The 21,964-nt window shown below is 40.9% G+C and overlaps 1 protein-coding gene across 13 annotated transcripts in view; it reads left to right on the top strand.

The window, feature by feature from the left end:
* DMD (dystrophin) overlaps positions 1-21,964 on the top strand; it is a 1,912,888-nt gene that overhangs the window by 1,782,865 nt on the left and 108,059 nt on the right. For 2 of the 13 annotated variants that reach the window (XM_007063111.4, XM_027825536.3), the window contains exon 1: positions 21,374-21,623. The exons of 9 other annotated variants lie outside the window; for them this stretch is intronic. In XM_007063111.4, the coding sequence (XP_007063173.2) occupies positions 21,478-21,623 (146 nt within the window). In that variant the 5' untranslated portion in view covers positions 21,374-21,477. Of the gene's footprint in view, positions 1-20,805; positions 21,624-21,964 lie in introns of those variants that run through there. 2 more of the 13 variants (XM_007063110.4, XM_027825535.3) reach the window with 2 other exon arrangements.

The following is a 21,964-nucleotide window of genomic DNA, read 5'->3' as shown; positions in this document are numbered from 1 at the left end:
AATATTGTAAACATCACACTTCCAACCTCACATGTAAAGTCATTAACAGCCATTGTTCAGACCAGTGATGCCCAATATGCACCTTAGAAGGTAAATCAATGCAGAAAACGTCTGTGAGGTGTTTACCACCACCTCTCCTTCCCTCCAACATCCCCATCCAAAGTACAAGTTAATCATAGAAATGGAAGGGACCTTAGGAAGTCATCTAGTCCAGTGGTTCTCAAAGCTGGTCCGCCACTTGTTCAGCGAAAGCCCCTGGCGCGCCGGGCCGGTTCGTTTACTGCCACGTCTGCAGGTTCGGTTGATTGCGGCTCCCACTGGCCACGGTTCACCGCTGCTGGCCAATGGGGGCTGTGGGAAGGGCGGCCAGCACGTCCCTTGGCCCGCGCCACTTCCCACAGCCCTCATTGGCCTGGAGCGGCAAACCGCAGCCAGTGGGAGGCACGATCGGCCGAACCTGCGGACGTGGCAGGTAAACAAACCGGTCCGGCGTGCCAGGGCCTTTCCTTGAACAAGCAGCGGACCGGCTTTGAGAACCACTGATCTAGTCCATCTGTGTGCTGAAGCAGGATTAAGTATACCTAGACCATCCCTGACAGATATTTGTCTAACCTTTTCTTAAAAACCTTCAGGGATGAGAATTCTATGTAGTCTCTTGGCAACATGTTCCTTTGATTAACCATCTTTTAATTAGAAAGTTTTCCCTAATATCTCACCTAAATCACACTTGCTGCAAACTAAGCCAATTACTTCTTGTCCTATCTTTGGTGAACAGGGAGAATATTTGACCACCATTCTCTTTATAACAGCCTTTCACATATGTGAAGTCTTATGTCCCGCATTACTCTTTCTTCTCTAAACTAAATATACCCATTTTTTCATAGATCGTGTTTTCTAAACCTCTTATTTTTGTTGCTCGCCTCCAGACTCCCTCCAATTTGTCCACATCTTTCTTAAAGTATGGTACCCAAAATTAGACACAAACTCTAGCTGAGGCCTCACCTGTGTCAAGTACAGCGGAACAATTACCTCCCAATTAATGTATCCCAGGAATAGAGACAACAGAGGTAGGTGAGGTAATATCTCAACTTCCGTTGGTGAGAGAGACAAGAAGTTGGTCCACTAAAAACTATTACCTCATCTACCTTGTCTCTGTAATATCCTGGGGCTGACATGGATTACAACCCTGCATACATATACCAGGAATGATATTTTCCTTTGTTATTTGCTGCATCACACTGTTGACTCATTCTGTTTGTGATACACCAGCACACCCAGATCCTTTTCTGCAGTATTACTGCCTAGCCAGTTCGTCCCCATTTTGTACTTGTATATTTGATTTTTTTCCATTTTATATGTAGTACTTTGCACTTACTGAATTTCATCATATTGATTTCAGACCAATTCTCCAATTTATCAAGTTCATTTAAAATCTTAATCCTGTCCTCCAAATTACTTGTAATTCCTCCCAGCTTCATGTCTTCCACCAATTGTATATGTTTACTCTTTGAATTTATATTCAAGTTCATCCAGTTTCAGAGGGCCACTGCAAAGCCCTTCTGCATTATGTGTGCTCTGTGATGGGGCTCTGTATGGCCAACACAGACAGTGCAACCCTGCAGGGAGGCCCCTACACTTCCTGCATGCAGCACAGAGGGACTCCAGCAGGACTGCTACAAATAGGCCAGCCAGGAGAGAACTGTTTGGGACAGGTTAAAGAGGGGCCCACAGCATCTGTAGTTATATATAGCCAATGGCCCCAAGCAAAGTGTCAGCAGCTGTAATTACAACCAACATGCTGGAGTGGCTGCAGAAGACTTTGTTACGATCCTGTAGCCTACCCCCAGATTGGGTGTGAATTTAATACCTACCTCTGCTCTTTGTTCCTTGCACAAATCCTGATTAGCCATCCTTGGATGATTGTGTGCCATGGGTGGAATTTTAAAAGACATGGATTTAATTCTTATTACACAGGCCTCTTTATAGTATTCTAACAGTGGAAAGGGGCCTCACTGCGAATGAGGCCTTCATGTAAAGGAGCATCAGGCCTTTCACCTTCTTGGACTACAAGATTTTTGGAGCAGAGACCAACTTTATTTTCTTCTTGTACAGCACCTAGTACAATGGGGCTTCAATCCTAAGCAGGTGTGATGAAGTGGGACTGTTCTTAATGTTTCCTCTGAATACTGTAGGGGTGCCTCAGTTTCCCATCTGCATTTCTTAAGTCTCTGGGTGGTGGGATAAGGGGGTATAATTGTTGCAGAGCAAAGGGCCAGTGTACATAAATGGCTGACACTCTATCTCCTGGCAACTGATGGCCTGGGCCCTTCGCCCCCGGCAAGGTGATAGCTAAAGGGTTGGAGAACAAAGGAATCAGGTGACCTCCTGGCCCGGGAAAGGGACAAAGCCCAGAGGAGGAGGGGTGGAGAATGAGTCAGTTGGGGCTGGCTGGGGATGTGGAGTGAAGTGCAGACGTGGTTGTCTGGCTCACTGCCCATCAAAAAGGACCCGGCTGAGGGGTCCTGTTCCCTGTACCTACAAGCTCTGTTTTAGACCATGTTCCTGTCGTCTAATAAACCTTCTGTTTTACTGGCTGGTTGAGAGTCACGTCTGACTGTGAAGTTGGGGTGCAGGACCCTCTGGCTTCCCCAGGACCCCGCCTAGGCGGGCTTGCTGTGGGAAGCGCACGGAGGGGCAGAGGATGCTGAATGCTCCGAGGTCAGACCCAGGTGAAAGCCGTGTGAGCCGTTTGCCCTGGAGACAGTCTGTTCACAGAGAGGAGACTTCACCAGAGTCCTGACTGGCTTCGTAGGGAGCAATTCCAGAGCATCGCCCGGGGACTCCGTGACAGCAGGTTCTCTAGGCACTATAATAGCTGAAATAATTGAATAATAATTACTGTGATACAGTATACTTCCAGCAGCTGCCAATGATGCCTTCCATTTTAGTAAACTATTTTTCTTTATTATATGCAATACTGAAATACTATATCTACGTAGTACATCGTGAGTATTATTAGAAATTCCTTCAAAAGTAAATGGGTAGGTGAAGATTTTTTACTCACCATGGGTGCTCAGCCTTTGTCATAGCATGATGCAGGAAAATATTTTTTTCACCTTATCATACTGCTGCTGTTTTGCACTTCATCTACTCAGCCCTGGTCCTTGTAGATAATTAACAAGTCAAGTAACATTCCCACCAACCAAAATCAGAATTGCATCCCAGCAGCCATCCATTCATTAGTTCCCAGCAGTTTGCCAGCACAGTGCTACAAAGAACACAAGTACTATTTGTCAAACTCTAAATATCTGCTTTTCAGAGGAATTCCTCCTTTAAAGGGATTTTATTTTTCTTGGCAACATCTGAACTTACATTTTACCATTGCTGAATGGTAAATGTACCAAAGTTCTGAGTTAGCAGCGGCTCACTCATAACTTTAACCTTCTGTCCTGTGTTTCACAGCAGTTTCTTATATTATCTGTGCTGGAAATCATTCTGTTTTACCTTGATATTAAAAAGGAGGGAATTCTTTCATTTCCAAGCCAAGCTACCACTGTGCTATTCTAAAGCTTCCTTCCAAAAAATATTAGAACAAAATCCTCATCAGTGGTAATTAATTTTGACAGTGTGGGCTTTGAAGCAATTCACAAACCTGTACTTTGTGCATCAGCATTCCTTATTATTCTAATTAAAGTGGAACATTGTGCCCTCGCCAGTCATTAATGGGTTTTCATTTCATAAATGACATTTGCAGAAGTTAAAACAGGCAGTTCATATGAAGTCCACAGGCAACAGCGTTAAAATTAGCATCACCATAGCAACAGTCTCCCATCATTAGCATTCAGGGCAACAGGAAATGCCTTGTTGTGCTTTTGTTTCCAAATATATATATATATATTAATTTGTAAGTGGAGAAGCCGACAAAACACGCATTTCTGGTAAAATAAATATATGTGGTTGTTGCAGGGATTCTGAGATTTATGGTGGGAGTACACAAGCTACATTTCATGATCTCTACAGCTGTGCATGTCTAACCTCCTGAGCAGCATTTATTCATTGCCAGCCTGCTGCTCACCAATACGGTTTTGTAAGAAATCTCTCACTGGGTGCTGGAGAATCCATACTCAGTAAAGGATTCTGTTGAGTCTTAAGAAATTGTACCTGATCAAACAGAAGGATCCTTGTATCCCATCAAGTGGGGTCTATTGTGCGTGTATACCAAGCTCAGTTTGGGCTTTTTAAAATAAGATGTTTAAATTCCATTTTTCTGACAAATAGCAATACAAGCACATAAATTAAAAGCTAGTGAGACATAGCATTCAGTCCTGGCTTGTCTTGCATGAGTAGGAAAGGGAGATAAGGCAGGCAGGATCTCCCTTACTGTATTTCACTGGGCTGGGGGCAGGCCTTGCTTCCCTGCTAGCATTTGGTAGCTGGGGGAGCACATTCTGCACCTTCAGAAAGAGTACTACATAATAAAGAGCATATCCCCTCAGTGCTCCCTGAGGTATTTTGCCTGCACCTGCCTTGTTCAAGCAAAAGGCACTCAGCCACTACAGCAGGAGCACAGTTTGGCCCACAGATGCCAAGTCATTTTTCGGGAGGGAAATTAGACAAAATTGCTTTTCTAATGTAATATGTGAGTCTGATCAGAAGTAATAACAAAGAGAACAATGTTTTTTCAATCCTATTTTCTCAGTTTCTGCTTTAGTTTTCCACAGGAACAGTCAACTGTTACCTTCCAACCTCCTATAATATCCTACTTTGCAAAGTTTTGCATAAGAGATACTTTAACTATTAAAAACTGCTTGTTTTTCAAAGGGGAGGGGTGTAAAATACATTAAACCAGGGGTTCTTAAACATTTTCGTAGTCTGGACCACATTTTAATGCAAAGATTGTCTTGTGAGTACTTGCTCTCCCACTCATGCTAATTATTTTTTCCAGCCACCAAACTTGTATAGTTGGAAGAATATGAGAAATGATATTGTTGGATAGGTAACTTAGGGAAAATTGCTATTGTGTCCTCAAGAATGCTGCCCAAAGTGGAGCAGCTGTAAGGGCATTTTTGATTCAGCACCTTGCGTGTTATGAAGCAGGAGAGGATGGTGTGGCTATTGATTGAGGTTCTGAAACTTCTCGATATGCTACATTTGTTCAACCATTTATTTTTCTTCTTTTACACAAGCACCTTTTTGCTAGGTCAGGTTAATTTTTCCGCTCAGTTGACTTGTTTCCCTTTTTATTCCTTGTCAGGTGTTTTCTAAACATCTAAAACTGTTCTTTTCTTCTCCTTCATATTCCCTTGTCCCTTGCTGAAACATGATACTTTGCAGCATTTTCTCAGTTGATCTGCCCAGATATTTTCATTCGTGCAATGAAGTGTCTTAATAACAGAATAACTTTCACTGAAGCCATAATTCAGTGCTCATGAAAATTAAACAGTTTAATGCTTACTGTCCTATAAAATTAAGCCTCACCCTAAATCTGAATATCTTTCATAGTTCTTTTCAGTGCTGAGACTTAAAGTTATCAAATTTAAAAAGGGGCATTTCCATTTCTGAAGTATCGCTGACTTACAGAGCCATCATCTCTCTCGGGCCAAGACCTGCATCTCTCTCTTCCTGATCTGACATCTTCGAGACTGCACAGTTTCCTGCCCACCCTGAGAGTTCCCCAGCAAGCCAGATGGTGAAAACAGCCAGCATCTGCACTTTGATTTCTCCTCAGAGGCTATAAATGTGTAATTTCTCACCGTTATAAGTTACCATGTAGCTCCTTCTAAGCAAGCATCTTTATTCTTAAGGTAAAAGCACTACAGCTAAAACATTGAAACAATAAAAGAACATACACCCATGCCAATGAGATTACTGGAGATCACCCCTCAAATCCAGCAAGGGCTCTGGCAGGTGATCTGTCCTTCAAACCCCACAAAAGGTTTTTTTGAGGTTACAGGTTCACAACAGCTATTAGTGCAGAACAAGCATGCCCAAGAGTCTCAGAGTCTCTTCTTTATACAGCTGGGGCCTTTGATCTTTGGATTCCAGAAACAGGTAATCAGCAGAAAATAGGTTCTCTCCTCAGAGTATAGCTTCAAAAGGTTGGGTCTGGGGGTGGGAATTTGCATTCCCCTCCCCCCCAGGTATTTCTTAGGAAACCCACTTAATGTTCATCCCAAAAGCTCCTTCTTTTCTGGCACGTTATTTAAAATAGTCCTTTAAAGCTCATTGCGGTTCCCAGGGTTTACGCGGCCATGTCTCCCCACTAGAGAAGTTACATATCCATACTAATACATAAACTTTATATTTATATTACAATGGACTTCAAAGCTATTTAAACTTAATTCAATAAGATCTCCCAAAGATATTGCAGGGAATTGATGTATCTGTCACAGTATGGTTCATGCTGTCCATACCTGATGCCTTCCAACTAATACCTACAAAAACAGGTTCCTACCACTAAGACCATTGGTCAGTAGGATGTAGCTGCAAAAGAGCAAGTTGTATTCCTGTAGTTTAGTCTGCTTCAGGCATCATCATCAAAATTACAGACAAAATTCTGATCCCAAAAACTTTAATTTTTTTATTGGTGATGATTTATGAAACTGAAAAAGCTCAGCACAGTTTTCAAAAAGTGAGTTGCACTTGTGACACTAGTAGTTAAAAAAAAAAGGTTTTGACTTCAGAACTGAGCTATTTGACATAAGCTTTGGATGGAGAGATAGATGTGAAACACCAAGAGGTTGTTTTTCTTACCATAATTGCATTCAGCTTTATTTTTTAAATTACTGCCTGTTAACTGAAGTTACTATCTCAAACTTAATTTCCTTTTTTTATTATCAGGGTGGCCCAGGCAAAACAATTTGAAATGCTTCACAACTATATTACCACTGCTGAGGTTTCTGTCTAAGTTTTTATTAAGCAGCACACAGTATGTGTCCTGGTACACCAACACCAGATTCTATATGGAAGCAAGAGTAATATGGGTGGTGTTTCATACCTGTGACCCTTGTTGTCTCACTGTAAACTCATCTCGTGTCGAAGTCTGAGAGCCTGATTCTCCTTTCTTAATGGTTTTACACAAATTTAACTGCAGTGACACAAAAGGGATCAGGGCAGCTAGAGAGTCCCCTGATGTAAATCTGGCTGTATGTGACTCACTCCATTCCCTATGCATGCCTCCGCGCTAGGTCTTTTTGTGGATTGCAGCAGTGTAAATGGCCAGAGTGGAGCATATTCCAATAATCTCAGGCTGGTGGAGCAGTCCCTGGGCTGCTCTAAGTTACATCAGGACCAGTTCAGTCCCCAGTGAATTCCAGGGTCAGGAGAGTAGAAGGTGGTAGTTCTTGTGCCATAAGCTGCTTGACTGGTCCAAGGAATCTGCCCCCATTGACTTCAGTGAAGTTGCTCCTGATTTACAGCAGTGTAAATGAGATCAGAGTCTGGCACTCACTGTCTTCTCTTCTCTACCATGGTTTTTCACATTAGTGCCAAAAGCATGTCGAGTAAGCATTTGCTGTTGGCAAAACATGAGTCTCTGTTTGTAGTCACTAGAGCAAGCCAAGTGCAAAACCCTTTGTATAGCTTTGCTTTTGTAGATTTGTTCACCATTCCAGAAATAAGCAGAGGAAAATCTCTCTCAGACCATATCCTTTACCCAGCCATTGCAGGGTGTGCTACATGTTATACTCTTGTACTCTGCTCAATCTGGTTTTAAATTATTCAAATGGTGGGACTCCCTCCACTCCCCTGGGAGATAATTCCACAGTGTAATTCTAAATACATTTTGCTCAATTTCATATGAACACATGTACACACTTCCAAAAAATTCCCCTCCCTCTTCGGTGTCCACACTCTCCAATACTAGGCAGCTTTTACATCTTTCTCGAATAAGGCAATATTAAACCAAATTAACCTTTTTTTCCCCTCTTTTTTCTAATATAGAAGAGATCACTTTGGAGCACCTCAACTAATTCTCCTTTTTCCCCTCACAGCTTGCGTATGAGTGTGTCTCCTTCAACTATTCATTTAAAGTAATGGGAGCCTTAGGGCTTGTGTGAATGAACAATTAGTTCACAGCACGCTGAGGTGTAAATCTGCCTTGCGCTAGCCTGTCGCTATGCACTAAAAGTTCCTTAGTGGGCTTTAGTTCACTCCCGTTTTGAAGCAGGATCGATCAAATTTCACTACAGAACTTTTAGCGTAGGCAGCACGGTCCACACGGACACTTAGTGTGCATCAAGTTTGTGTGCTGGGGAGCTGACACAGGCAGTGCACGTCTAAGGCACACAATGCTAGGACAAGGGAGAAAATTAAGAATGGGGAGCCAGGTGCATGCTAAAGACCCACAATGTAGAGACTAGTGTGGGGAGCTGTGGCCAGACCTGCTCACTGACTGCCACAGACAAGTAACAGTGTGGAAAGCTAACTGGCAAGCTTGTTAGTGTGAAGTAGATTTGCACCCTAGCTTGCCGCAAACTCAATTTGTATATACAAGCCTTCAGAGCCTCTCACTGTTGCACTGACACTATCATGTCCAAGTCTGTATCGTGAGATGACAGCAGGTTCATTGGTTCAGAAAGACTGAGAGACAATCTAATCTAAGAGGCTTGCTTAGTTGCAGTATATAAATTTCTCTTTCTCCCTTCAGTTTTCCTTTTACTAGATCATCCCCAAAACACACATTTTTATATATACATATTATTTTCCTATTTTTTTCTCGTTTTGGAAAATCTGCTAATGGAAGACATTAGATATATAGCCATGCCCCCTACTGTTTTCCTGAACATAAACCTCTGCCCCAATTATAAAACCAAACAATGGATTTTTTCCGTCCCTTGGACACACTCTCCCTGGGCATGATACTTATCTGTACGTTCCCCCCAGCCCTTAGCTCTGCCTATTGCAAACCTAAATGTGTTTGATCCCAAAAGCAAAGCCCCAAAATATACTATTCTAAAGTGCCTGCTATTCTTTTCTCTTCAGGTTCTTATACTACCCACATTGTCATAGTATCTTCAGCAAGTGGGATTTACCTTTAATCTTCTCTTTTGGAAACCCACCTCAGGGATCCAGTCTAATTTTTGCTGAGACAGTGGTAGTTGCATTGGTGAATGATATGTGAAACACAAGAGAAAAGTTTCACATTTTAACAAAAACTTCTCACAAGTGGAATTTCCATTGACAACCTTTTACATGGCTTCACCTGGCAGATTCCAGCTGCAAGTGAAACCGGACAGGTGGCAACCTCAGATCAATGTCTTGTTATTACTGAGAAGCTTTGATCTAACTAATGTATAATAAATAAGTTTCTGCATTTTAATCACCTGGCTGCTTTCATATTGCTTTTTTTGCTGAGATTGATTTGTTTTTCAAACACTCATCCTGATCTTCCTGTTTTGTTTTGTTTTTAATTGGATTATTTTTGATCATTTATTTATTTCAGCACACCTACCAGTAGACAGTTGGATGGTGTTTATTATGCTGTTTACCCCAACTTTTCTCCCTTCCCATCCTTGCAAGAGCCACCGTAATTTTTAAATGTGTCTAAACTTTTTCTTTGGGGAGCATAAGGAGCCAGAGTCATTACTTTGGGATAGGGTGATTGATTATTGAACACTGATTTCTGATGCTTCAGTGTGCTTAAAACAATAAAAGGTCAAGAACTTCTTTTGCCAATAAAAAGATGATTAAGGGCTCTTTAAATTCTGATTCTACTCTCATGTGTTTTACACTACACTACTCTCAATTTCTAGTGAAATTCCATTGACTTCAATGAAGTTAGCCTTATTTCACCCTGGCGTAATCGAAAGGAGAATCAGGCCCAATCACCTATATGAGAAAGGAGTTTGTAGGGGAAAGATTGGTTTAAATGTATTTTTCTTGCTGAACTGGATAGCTGAGGAGCTTGATACAGAGCTTTCAATCCAAGGTGATAGTTTCACAGCCAGACCAGGGTAGTAGTGGCCAAAAAAAAATTATGATCCAAATGCTCTTTATTGGCTATGTAATATGAATATGTGATCTCAATCCAGCCCCTTACTGGACAGGTGTCCACATCTCAGAAAAAAATCACAATTGTCATCAATTGCTACTTCTCTTGATAGGCTTGCTAGAAAGGCCAAGGGTTGCTGGGCACGGTGCACGGAGATTAAGTCCCAACTCAGCAAAACACTTAAACACATGCTTAAATGCCATTGATGTCAATATGCAGTGTTGTTGTACCCATGTTGGTCACAGGATATTAGAGAGACAAGGTGGGTGAGGTAACGTACTCACTTTTAGTTTCTTTAACTTGATCATATATAATTGAACAAAAAAGCCCTTATAAAAAGGTGATTTGCGGGGGAGGTTTGTGGTTTTTGTTTTTGTTTGTTCGTTTTTGCCCTGGTGCAAAACCACTGACTTTCTTCTGTGACAGATAAACAGCCACTACAAAAGTCAGTTTGGAAAGCAGACCTCCTTTAGCCATTCTGTAAACTATATTATGGTATTAAATAGCATCCATATAGATTTAGTCAAATTGGCCTTATTTGTTTTCTCCAAATTACTGGCACATTTTTTAATACTTTAACATACAACATTAACATGGAAATAGCTATCAAACACAATTACTTTCTCCATCTGTGACACAGCCGAGTGCACCATCATCACCAAATGATCATTTTTATTGTATTTGGTCCTCTTAAACTGTTTTAGAATAAATGTTAACTACATTTAAAAGTAATGTTTACTAAACAAATTGTCAGAAGAATAATATGGCATAGAATCTAAAACACTAGCATATTCAGTTCTGGATACTGGAAGATTATCAATCAAGGTAGCAAGCTCCACAAACAAGAAATATATTTCACTTCTCCCAGCTCCTAAATTGTCAATGTTCTAATGCGACTGCATAAATAATTAGTTTTGAGAAACTACTAAAAATAAATTCTCTGAAGAGTTTTGATTAAGATATTAAATATATTGATTGCTAGAGCCAGTTGACTATTCAGGGTCCAGTCCTTTATCCCCTGTTCAGTCTACTCAGGCAAAAGTCCCGTAACTGCAGAGTCATGTCCCAATTAAGGAAATCTTTGCAAAATACTTTGTCCTTAATAAATTAATTTCTCCAATACATAACTTTAAAAAGAATTAGAACAAGTAGAAAGTGTCTTACATTTTATATTCTTGGGTGCAGGGACTGTAATTTGCAAAATAATGATTACATATTTTTAGGGAAAGAAAATAGGTACAAGTGCAGTAATAAAACTATTGTAAACAAAAAAAATACAGTCTTGAGATACACTATCAGACTGACAAAGAATGCGATGCACATAAAGCAAAAGTAAGTTTCATTAATACAATAGAAAGATAATCATGTGCGGCGTGTTTGAACCCAGATTTTATTGGGCCAGGTAAGCTTAGTGTCTTCCCTGCATTTCCTTTGGACTGATGCAGATTAGTATAATGATGTTGAATGAATTTGTGGTAACTGCCTGCAAAATGAAATTTGGTTCCGAAGATGAATCAGATCCTTATCTGGTCTAAATGGGAGTAGCACCATTGACACCAGTGGAAACATAATGATTTTAACCAGTTGATTATCTGGCCTTATATCTTCTAAATGTGACAAGTGGATTTCTTTGTATTTTAGGATTGAGGATAGGAATTGCTGTAATATTTACTAAAATGGGAGGTACAAGTCTAATTGATATTTCTTTTTTCACTTTGGGAAAGCTCAGTTTATTTGCTGTGGGCATTTCTCCTACACAATAGATGTCATGAGATTCCCAATGTTTGTTAGGGTAAGTTTGCCAGTGTAAAAGACTGTTATCCCAAAGTGGGGGTGCTGTGAAATAAACATCTTTTTTTTTTCTTTTGAGGAGTAGGTAACTTAGAAAGACAGAAATATGGAGCAATGATATTTCTTGTGATTGATAAATAGAGGGATAATTACTCTGAACATTTGTATACCATCTGGCATAGTGTCGCATGGTAAAAAAGATGATAAAGATTAATAGCTGCTACATTCAGACCTCTGTTTAGCCCTGGCATACGTATTTTCTGTTGAAGACTTCACTGTTTACCAAGTTAGATAAAGCTGTTGAAGATCTGGTTTATGGGGTGAAAAGAAAAACTGAGCTGAAATGTCCAGTGATGTGCTCCAGGGGAACAACAGAAATAGGGGAGGTGAGAATGTTGATGTGGCCCATAAAGAACATCTTTATGGATCCATAGGATTTTAGATCTGTGTAGTTTATTTTAAGATTGAACTGGCATTCACAGAAGAGAGTTTTTAAAGGTCAAGAAGAAGCTTTTGATCTGTTTGATTATTTAAAAGGAAGTGTTCATTGTGGAAAGGAACCTATGTTTTGATCCTTGGCAGATTTTATAGTCTGCAAAGCCACCAATGGTGTTGACAGTTCTAGAAATTTAAGGATAGATTCTGGTAGATTTCTAGTAGTCATTAAAATGTCATCCACGTACATCAAGGTCTTATATACTAAGGGTCCTACTTTGATATATATGAATGGGGCATGCTCCAGTTTTCATCTCTAGTTTTTACAGTGCTAAGTTGACCAAGAGATGTGAAAGAAGATCTTCACCTTGCCTTGCCTTGCACATCTAGTGAGGTGCAACTTGACCTTCAGTGGAAAATTAGAGAATTGAATTGATTTATGCTGTTAACTGAAAGTTAAGTTTATTGAGATGTATTGTGTTTTGAGATGTATTTGGTTGAATCCAAACTTCTTAAACATTGCAAATATATATTTATGACTATTCAATTCTGTTAACTAACTACAGTAATGAGAAGACATTTAAGCATTGCTTCTTAGCATTTTCTTCTGGATTTTAACAAAATATTTATATAAAGCCCAGCTGGAGCCCCAGGCCCTTTAAATTGCCTCCAGAGCTCCATGGTAGCGGTGGTGGCCGGGAGCCCTGGGGCTCTGGTGGTGATTTAAAGGGCCAGGGGCCTTTAATTGACCGCCAGAGCCCCGGGGCTCCCAGCTGCCACCACTACCCCAGGGGGCAGCTTCCCCAGGCTAGTAATTTAAAAGGGCCCGGGGCTCCCGGCAGCAGCCGGAGCCCCTGGCCCTTTAAATCACCACCAGAGCCCCGCTGCCGGAGCCCCAGGGTAGAGGCAGAGGCTGGGAGCCCCAGGGCTCTGGTGGTGATTTAAAGGGCCCGGGGCTCCCAGCCACTGCTACTGCAGCCAGAGCCCTGGGCCCTTTAAATTGCCACCGGAGCCCCAGGGTAGCAGTAGCAGCGGCCGGGAGCCCTGAGGCTCCGGCAACAATTTAAAGGGTTTGGGGCTCCCAGCCGCTGTTGCTGCCACTACCCCAGGGCTCCAGCAGCGGGGATCTGGCGGAGATTTACAGGGCCAGGGGCTCCAGCTGCTGCTGGGAGCCCCGGGCCCTTTTAAATTACTAGCCTGGGGAAGCTGCCCCCTGGGGTAGTGGTGGCGGCTGGGAGCCCCAGGGCTCCGGTGGTCAATTAAAGGCCCCTGGCCCTTTAAATCACCACCAGACCCCAGAGCTCCCGGCCACTGCTACTGCTACCATGGGGCTCCGGTGGCAATTTAAAGGGCCTGGGGCTCCGGCTGCTGCTGGGAGCCCAGGGCCCTTTTAAATTGTCGGCCTGGGGAAGCTTCCCCCTGCCAGTACAGTCAGCTGTGTACTGGCTCTTGCCGGTATGCCAGACTGGACCATACCGGCTTACTTTCACCTCTGTCCCTACCTCAAGTAGTGTTGCAAGGATAATTTCCTCAATTAATTGCAAGCTGCTGTAACAGGTATCATCATGGGGACCATACATAGACATATAAATACAAATGGGGCCATTGAAAGGCAATAAATATTGAATTCCATGATGCCATTTTTCAGAGCAGAACTATACTTCAAGGCGACAAAAGTTACAAAGATGCACAAGACAACACTCTTTCAGAGACAAGTTTCAGAGTAACAGCCGTGTTAGTCTGTATTCGCAAAAAGAAAAGGAGTACTTGTGGCACCTTAGAGACTAACCAATTTATTTGAGCATAAGCTTTCGTGAGCTACAGCTCACTTCATCGGATGCATACTGTGGAAGTGAGCTGTAGCTCACGAAAGCTTATGCTCAAATAAATTGGTTAGTCTCTAAGGTGCCACAAGTACTCCTTTTCTTTTTAAGAGACAAGTTACACAAAAATGTGTGCATTCATTCCAAATTGCCCAAACTTTGCTCACTCAGTGGCCTTATTGAGGACAGCACGCTGCCATCTTTAATACATAGGTAGAGCCTTGCCGTCTTTAGGTCCCAGCATGCAAAGTTTCATCTTAATCTACCTGGCTTTTATGCATGTAGAATATTTTCTCTTCAGTATATTATTTACATGAGACATTTTTGGAAAATGTCTTCGGTAACTGTCAGAAACCTTTTTTTGTTTGTATGGTTTTATTCAGAAATAAATGTATGCTACAGACAGGGTCAAATATATTTTTTATGGATTGCAAAACAGAAATAAATTAGATAAAAGGAAGGAAAGGAATGCTTCCTCCTTAAGAACTTTGGAAGCCTTTTGAACAGAGGGCTGCTTGTTAGTGGCATGCATTCCCAAGCCTGCATAATGATCGGTAGCCAGAATCAAATTCCCTGAGCACTGAGTGAAGTCGGAATGCCAGATGCAGAGTTCCTAGCTTTAGAGGAGATTAATACACTGATAGGAGACAGTAGAGAGGTTAATGATTTGGGAAGTCAGCTTTTGTGTACAAAAAAAAAAATAACTGTGTGCATAGGAAGAGAGATTGTGGAGTGAAAAGAGAGAATGAGTGAGCAAGAGAGATTGTAAAGTGCTGTTCATTTTAATCTCTCAGCAGGGAAAACAGTTATTTATTTCTAACTGGGCATGCAGAGAAAAGTAAGGAGTGTAGCTTGCTTGTTTTGTTGTTTAATTTATCCTTATTAGGCTCCATTTATTTCTCAATCTAAGTCAACGAAGGGATAACCATTCATTTTGCTAACACAAATTCCTCAAACCAAGAATTGACTATGGCATAATTATTATTTTTCACCTCTGATTCATAGATTGAAAATGTTAGCATGTAATTTTGCTTATTAGAGGTTTGTTTTGTTTTTTTTGCTTTTCAAATAATCACAATAATCTTCCTTCAATTTTTTTAATGATTTTATTTTATCCAATGTTTTGTCAACATTTTACTTCCTTGACCTCTCCACTGTTGTGACTATTGCTGTTTCCATTCATCTCTGTCCCTAAAGGTAGGAATTGTTCCATATTTTGAAACTGTCCTCTGTCATGGTCTGGAAGGGGTAGGAGTAGGGTGACCAGACAACAAATGTGAAAAATTGGGATGGGGGTGAGGGGTAATAGGAGCCTATAAAAGAAAAAGATCCAAAAATCGGGACTGTCCCTATAAAATCAGGACATCTGGTCACCCTAGAAGGAGAGTTATAGATGCTTATGTCAGCAGTCCCTTATTCCTGTGGCGTCTGGGTGTGCTACCCCAGTGACGCATTTGATTTAATTAGTTCCAAAAACTACAGTGCAGGTTCTGCTCCTGTTTCAGGTATCATCCCTGGAAATGGAGTGAACAACCACTCTGCCAGTGTAAATTGTCAGGATTGTTGCATCAGCTACAGAACACTTTCCCCTTTTCCAACTCAGGCTTCCCAAGACTTCAACAGGACAAAATTCATGTGTGGATCAAAGGTTTCTAAAATGACAGGACCCCTATCCGGCCTCCTTGTTCAACAGTGTAGAATGTGGTGTGGCACAGACACACATATGCTGCATCCAAGACTCTGCGATATGTTGTCCTGTAGAGCGACTAGGATTTCAGTTTTAGTCAGGCTAATCTACTACGACAGCGGAAGCAAATACAGACCCAAGGGATTTTTTGAAAAATTCTAGAGGGTGTATTGTCGTTGTGCATTCATAAGAAACTCAGGCCTTGGTATGGCAAAAGCATCAGTGCTCTCTGCTTTGCACATTAGTTTGTTGCATGTATTGTAACTCTTATTGCAAAATAAGTTTTGGCCAGCACATGCGTGCTCTATGGCTGGCTCTGTTCAGTGGAATCAGTTGCTCCTTTTCATTAGCTATATAGAAAAGTGTTTGTTAAAATAAAACCCTCACAGTTCTTCCAAGAGTGTCTCAGTTTATCATTACAGCATGACCCTTGTGTATGCCACTTGTCAGATGTGCTATGGTTTTGTGGCATGAACCAATGTCCACCTATATATAAGAAGCAACTATGAACATGTCAGGTTTTCACCTGGTCCTATGTATGGAATTCTGCCACTCCCCTAACTAATCTACTATATAAATAACTGATAGAGTCTCCTGGTGTATATGTTTATGAATGTTTTAATGGGACTTTACCTTTAATCTGAGTAAAGTAAGAAGGTATTGTTGAGGGAAATTACTCCAATATACTGAAATGATTCCCCTTAATGACGTTTAAAAATATTTTACTGTACTTCCATTGGCAGTGAGGCAAACAGCAAAAAGTAATGTATTATCCAGAAAAGAGATCATGCTGAAGAGAGCTGAAGAGGAAGAGAGGAAAATAAGGACAGCTAAATCCTGCAGGTATCGGTCTTTGGCACACATCTCTCATAGATGATCCAGGAGTGTGCCACGATGCCATCCAGAGTGATTCTCAGTATTTATTTACACACTAAAAGAAAATCAGCTCAAATAGCGTAACGGATTAGCCAGCCTGACAAGAGTGCACCACAATGTGTTCTTATGCAAGGCAAGCCCTTGCTAATCCACTACTCAGTTAATTGAGGAATGGAAGAACCACACTTGCAAACAAGACTACATGCTTCCTAGAACTATGCAAACGAGACTTATTTAGTTAATAAGAAAATGTCCTATCTTTACTTCCATCAGCACTAAAAAAAAGTTCCTTTAAGTTTCTAATTTAGTGGAGAGAGCACTGGATTTAGACTCTTGAGATATGAGTTATCTTCTAGCCTGCTGGTGACCTCAGGGAAGTCACATCACCTATATGTGTTCAGGTTTTCCCCATCTGTAAAATGGGAATAGTGATACTTCCCTTCCTGAGAGAGCACATTAAGATCTACAGATGAAAAGCAGTATTTCAGAGCTAGGTATAATATATAACTATAATATTTATTATTATTTTACTATGTTATTTGTACAAATCATGGCCCTGTCCCCATAGAAAAAGAAACAGGCTTACAAAAGGAGCAGATTCTATTACACATTTTAAAAAATGTATGCCTGTTTATATTGAACAGTACAACCATGTAACAAACTCTTTTATCATCAATTTTCAAAAGTGATTCAGAACAATAAATCTCTAACTGTTAGGGAGTAGGATGAGATTTTTATTGGAGGCAGATTATCCCACATCTGCCTGCTGTGAGGTTTCATGTACCTTCTTTGGGAACATCTAGTGCTAGTAAATGTCAGAAACAAGATACTGGACTAAATGGCCCATAGGTCTGGTCCAATATGGCAATTCTCCGGTTCCTAACAATTAGTTTCCCAGTCCTGATGAAGTCGCAGTGTAAATTCTTAAGTGCATAAATTGACTCTTAAAACCTGTTGAACTAAATCACTGTGGGAAAATAATTAGAACTCTCCTCAGACTGAAATAAAAAATATTTATCTCATTCACTGCATGGAGAAGAATTTCCTTCAACAAATAAATTACATTTAAAAAATAAATGTAAAATGCAGATATTCTTCACTTGAAAAAGGCCAAAGGTAGTCATTGTCTTAACTACAAATTAAATATAATCTTTTTAGGAATCATAGACTATTAGGGTTGGAAGGGACCTCAGGAGGTCATCTAGTCCAACCCCCTGCTCAAAGCAGGACCAATCCCCAATTTTTGCCCCACATCCCTAACTGGCCCCCTCAAGGATTGAACTCACAACCCTGGGTTTAGCAGGCCAATGCTCAAACCACTGAGCTATCCCTTATAATTAATTAGTCCAATATGAGTATAACCTTTCTAAAATTTCTTCATGCAGGGGGCAGTGCATTTACCAGTTTTGGATTGTACTGGCATTGCTAGTTTTCAGTGAGAAGAAAAATGAATTTTTAGGAAGACCAGAATAGCTAAAAGCTTTTATGGATTTGCAAAAAACAATCAAAACCACATAAATGGATTTTTTTCGGCAGTCAATAGACCTTAATCTTTCAACCTTTATGTTTTCCACTTGTCAGTCAGTAGGTAATAGTTTGATTGGGGAGGGGATCACAGGGTTAATTTGCTTCTGAATTGAGAAACAAATCAAAATTCCCCTTTAATGTTATAAAAAAAAACAAAAAAAACAGTGTGGTGTGTGTGTGTGGGTGTAAGGTAGAAAAAAAACCAACAGAATGAATTCACTAATTGGGGTTTTCACCTGCTGAGATTCTAATTGAATACAATGCTTTATTTGTAACTGAAGGAGAAAGAAGATTGTGCAAAGTATCAGAATTTCAGTAGTTTTAAAATTCCTATTACTTGGCACTCTGTTATGGGAAAGGAAGACAAAATGTGATAAATGGCAGTATCAAGCTGCTGTTAAGGTGGACCAGAGAGCTGAAGAGACTCTAAATTGTAAAAATGGAAAGACCATCAGTGCCACATACTGTACTTCTTCACAAAGGAAGGTATTGCTTACTTTTTATGTAAAACTGTAGGCTTCAGGCTAAAGGTACTCTGACTTCTTTTGAATTAAACAGGCAACTGTTCTGTGCATTTAATGAAGTGTAAGTTTATCCCAACGAAGATACTAAACTTCACTTTTTTTTTTTTTAAAGAAATTGTGTTTATAATAGGTTGAAATATGAGAGAGAGAAAGAGATCTCCTTAAAGCCCACATAAAAATGGAAGAGGGTGGGATTGTTGTCTGTATACTTGATTTAGTATATTTCTTTGTTCCACCTCATTCACCTCTGATTTAATATATCTAATACACCTTTTGGTCTAATCCAAAGCCCACTAAAGTCAATGGAATAGGCCACTGACTTCAGGGGGCTTTGGATCAAGATATGTGTGGCAATTTATGTCTGCATAGATAATTAAATTCTCCATCCTATTTACCAAAGCACACAATGTGGCAGTATTGCTAATCGTAAGTGCTCAAAAATCATGCCAAATGTCTTAAACATCACGAGATTTAAAAATAATAAGTTTTGACCCTGTATTAGCACTCTGGTTTTTGAGACATTAAGGTTCATATTTTCAAGTGTTTCTCCAAAACCACATGGGCTAGACATTTTTTTTTAATTAAATAACTCCAGGAGCTGAATCCTTAAAGCAAACACTAAATATCTTGAGATTTAAAATGAAGTCATCAGCTGGAAACACCAAATTTTGTGTTTATTTAATCTGTGCTGATGTCACTGGAATATATGTGGAACTGTGTGTGAGAAGAATTCTTCTTGCTTGTAGAAATGTGTCCTCCTGTTCTCCATGTGAAATAGGGGCTCTTTGACTGACATAAAAGACAGCCCCTTTGTGTGACGACACCAAAAGTGCATAGTCGTTGAAGGTCTAGAAAACAACATAATCACGAGGATCCCAGGGCTTGATTGTCCACTCAGTACCACACCACTGCAAATAAAGAATAACTCCATAATAGTCAATTGAGTTAAACCGCTGTAAAACTAGTGCGAGAAGAGACTCTCAGCTCCCATGATTTGAAATGCTTGTGACATGTATAAGAACAAAAATTAAAAGATTGCATGTTAAAAAAAGGTTCCATTGTGGCTGGAGTTTAGAAGTCTAACTACCTGCTTGCACCTACCAATAAAGTAATTAGAACTCTAAATGGTAGGAATGGCACCTGCAACACAAGCATCCAAATTTTAGTGGGGGGGTTTACATACCATTATCTTCCAAATGTTAAAGAGCCAGTTTTTTTTTTAAATCCCTTAATGTTCCAAGGTGTTGCATCTTAAGCAGGGCTGGAGAATGTAAAGACTTCTAAGCACTTCATAAAGTTCAGAGGAAACATCTGTCTTCAAGCTTGAGATGATAATTTAAATATAGATGTGAAAAAGGAGGCATAGGAGAGAATGACAAGAGACCTCTGCCTTCCCCACAGGTATTATAGGTATTCCCAAGTAAGCTGCCAGAGATGATTTCCTAAGTACTTGATCTTTATGTCTTTATTATAATCTTTGAAGCTGGTTTATCCACTTGGCAGTAGTTACGAATCAGTGATAAAGTACTACATATACTTTAATATGTTATGTTTCAGAGTAGCAGCCGTGTTAGTCTGTATTCGCAAAAAGAAAAGGATACTTGTGGCACCTTAGAGACTAAATAAATTTGTTAGTCTCTAAGGTGCCACAAGTACTCCTTTTCTTTTTAGTATGTTATGTTCACATACTTTATAATGCAATTGCAGATATGATAAAATACTTAATATACTTTCCCTAGTGAAAGCAGGGGTATCCAAATTTTGCACAACAGGGAACCTTCCAGGTGCTTGTGAGATGCACCTTATTTGCCAAAGCAAAAAAGGAAGCAGATTATCGTGGCCTCCAGTTAATCAAGATTGAGCATTTCACTGTGAACCTCTAATCCATGTTGCTGGAACAATTTTTACAGTGGCGGTGCTGAGAACCATTGAACCAAACTGTAAATCCTGTATATAATGGAAACCACTTCAAGCCAAGGGGTAGAGCAGCAGTTCATGAATTTATGCTCTGATTCAAAGGTTAAATTGGCAGTGGGCGGAATTAGACTCCCTGCTATACTTTAACCATCCCGTTTCTACGGTGATGACCTCTAGGGACTCTGGCCCAATATTCAAAGGTATGTAGTAGGTGCTTAGCTGCATCTGTATACATTTAAATATCTTTAAAAATATGACTCTGCTATTTTCCTTTAATCAAAACCCAGAGGTGTGATATCACTTAAAAAAAACCCAACAGTCTCGTGGTGGTTTGGATTTGGGATTGTTTTTTCCTTTAATGCCAACAAAGCCTCTGTCTTAAAAAATTGCCTGAAGCTTTTACAGCTCTTCAATTTCCTGTGCCTTGTCCCTTTAGAAACAAAAGGGTATAAAAGCCTAGTTAAAACATAACTAGGCGTTTTAAAGACAATGACAGGCAATTAAAATTCGGAGAAGTTTTTCGCTTCCTGTGTCAGGACACAGCTTCTTTCCAGGTGCAGGGTCTAAGAGTTTGGATTCCTCGTAAATTTCATGCTCCTGTCCCACCACCAGCACCAAATCTTGAACTGTAAAAGAAATAACTAATGATAGTAGATCAATTTGTACCGAGATCAGTTCTTTAAACTGAAGAAACTATCTAGTTCAGATAGTTTTAGCACCAGGGACTCACGCTGCACACCCCAGGTCACATTCCTTAGTTCCACCTTAAATAATTCCCTCCTCTTTCATCCCAAACTGTTCCCCTTCTTTGAGTCCTTTACTTCGCAATCGCAGGTTCAATAGGTGGAGGGAGGAGCAGAGGCTGGAAGCTCCACCCTGTCTAGCCTGCAGCCTCCCCTCCCCCTGATGCCCTTAGCCCGGCAATGCTGGTTCCACCGCAGTGCTATTCCCCGCCGCTGTGCTGCCTTCGCGCGCCCTAGCCCGGCCGAGCCTAGGACTCCGCTCCGCGCCCCCTCGCTGAGTCGTCGAGCGATGAGGGAACAACTCCAAGGGTGAGTTCAGCGCAGCTCTTCCCCTGCCTTGGCTTCAGATCTTGCACTTGCGGCCGCGCTGGGGGGGGCCGAGCTCCGGGAAGGTGAATGAAACTTGGGCAGGGATTTTGCACGGCGGGGGGAGCCCGCAGGCGACAGCCTCCCTCCCAGCTGTTTCCTCCTGTTCCGGCTGCAGGTGCTTGTAGTTGTGGCCAATGGCAGGATTAACTCTTTCCCCTCCGGCGGCGGAGTTCCGCTGATTGGAGAGTCCCGTCTGGGGCCGGCACGCGTGGAGGGTGTTGCTTAAGGATTTTGATTTTCAGAGTGTTAGTAGCTCCGTCGTCTCCACGCTGCAGCCGTCC

This window comes from Chelonia mydas, chromosome 1, assembly GCF_015237465.2.
Source record: "Chelonia mydas isolate rCheMyd1 chromosome 1, rCheMyd1.pri.v2, whole genome shotgun sequence".
NCBI lineage: Eukaryota > Metazoa > Chordata > Testudines > Cheloniidae > Chelonia > Chelonia mydas.
The sequence above is the reverse complement of the archived record's forward strand: the minus strand, read 5'-3'. Positions and strand labels throughout refer to the sequence as shown.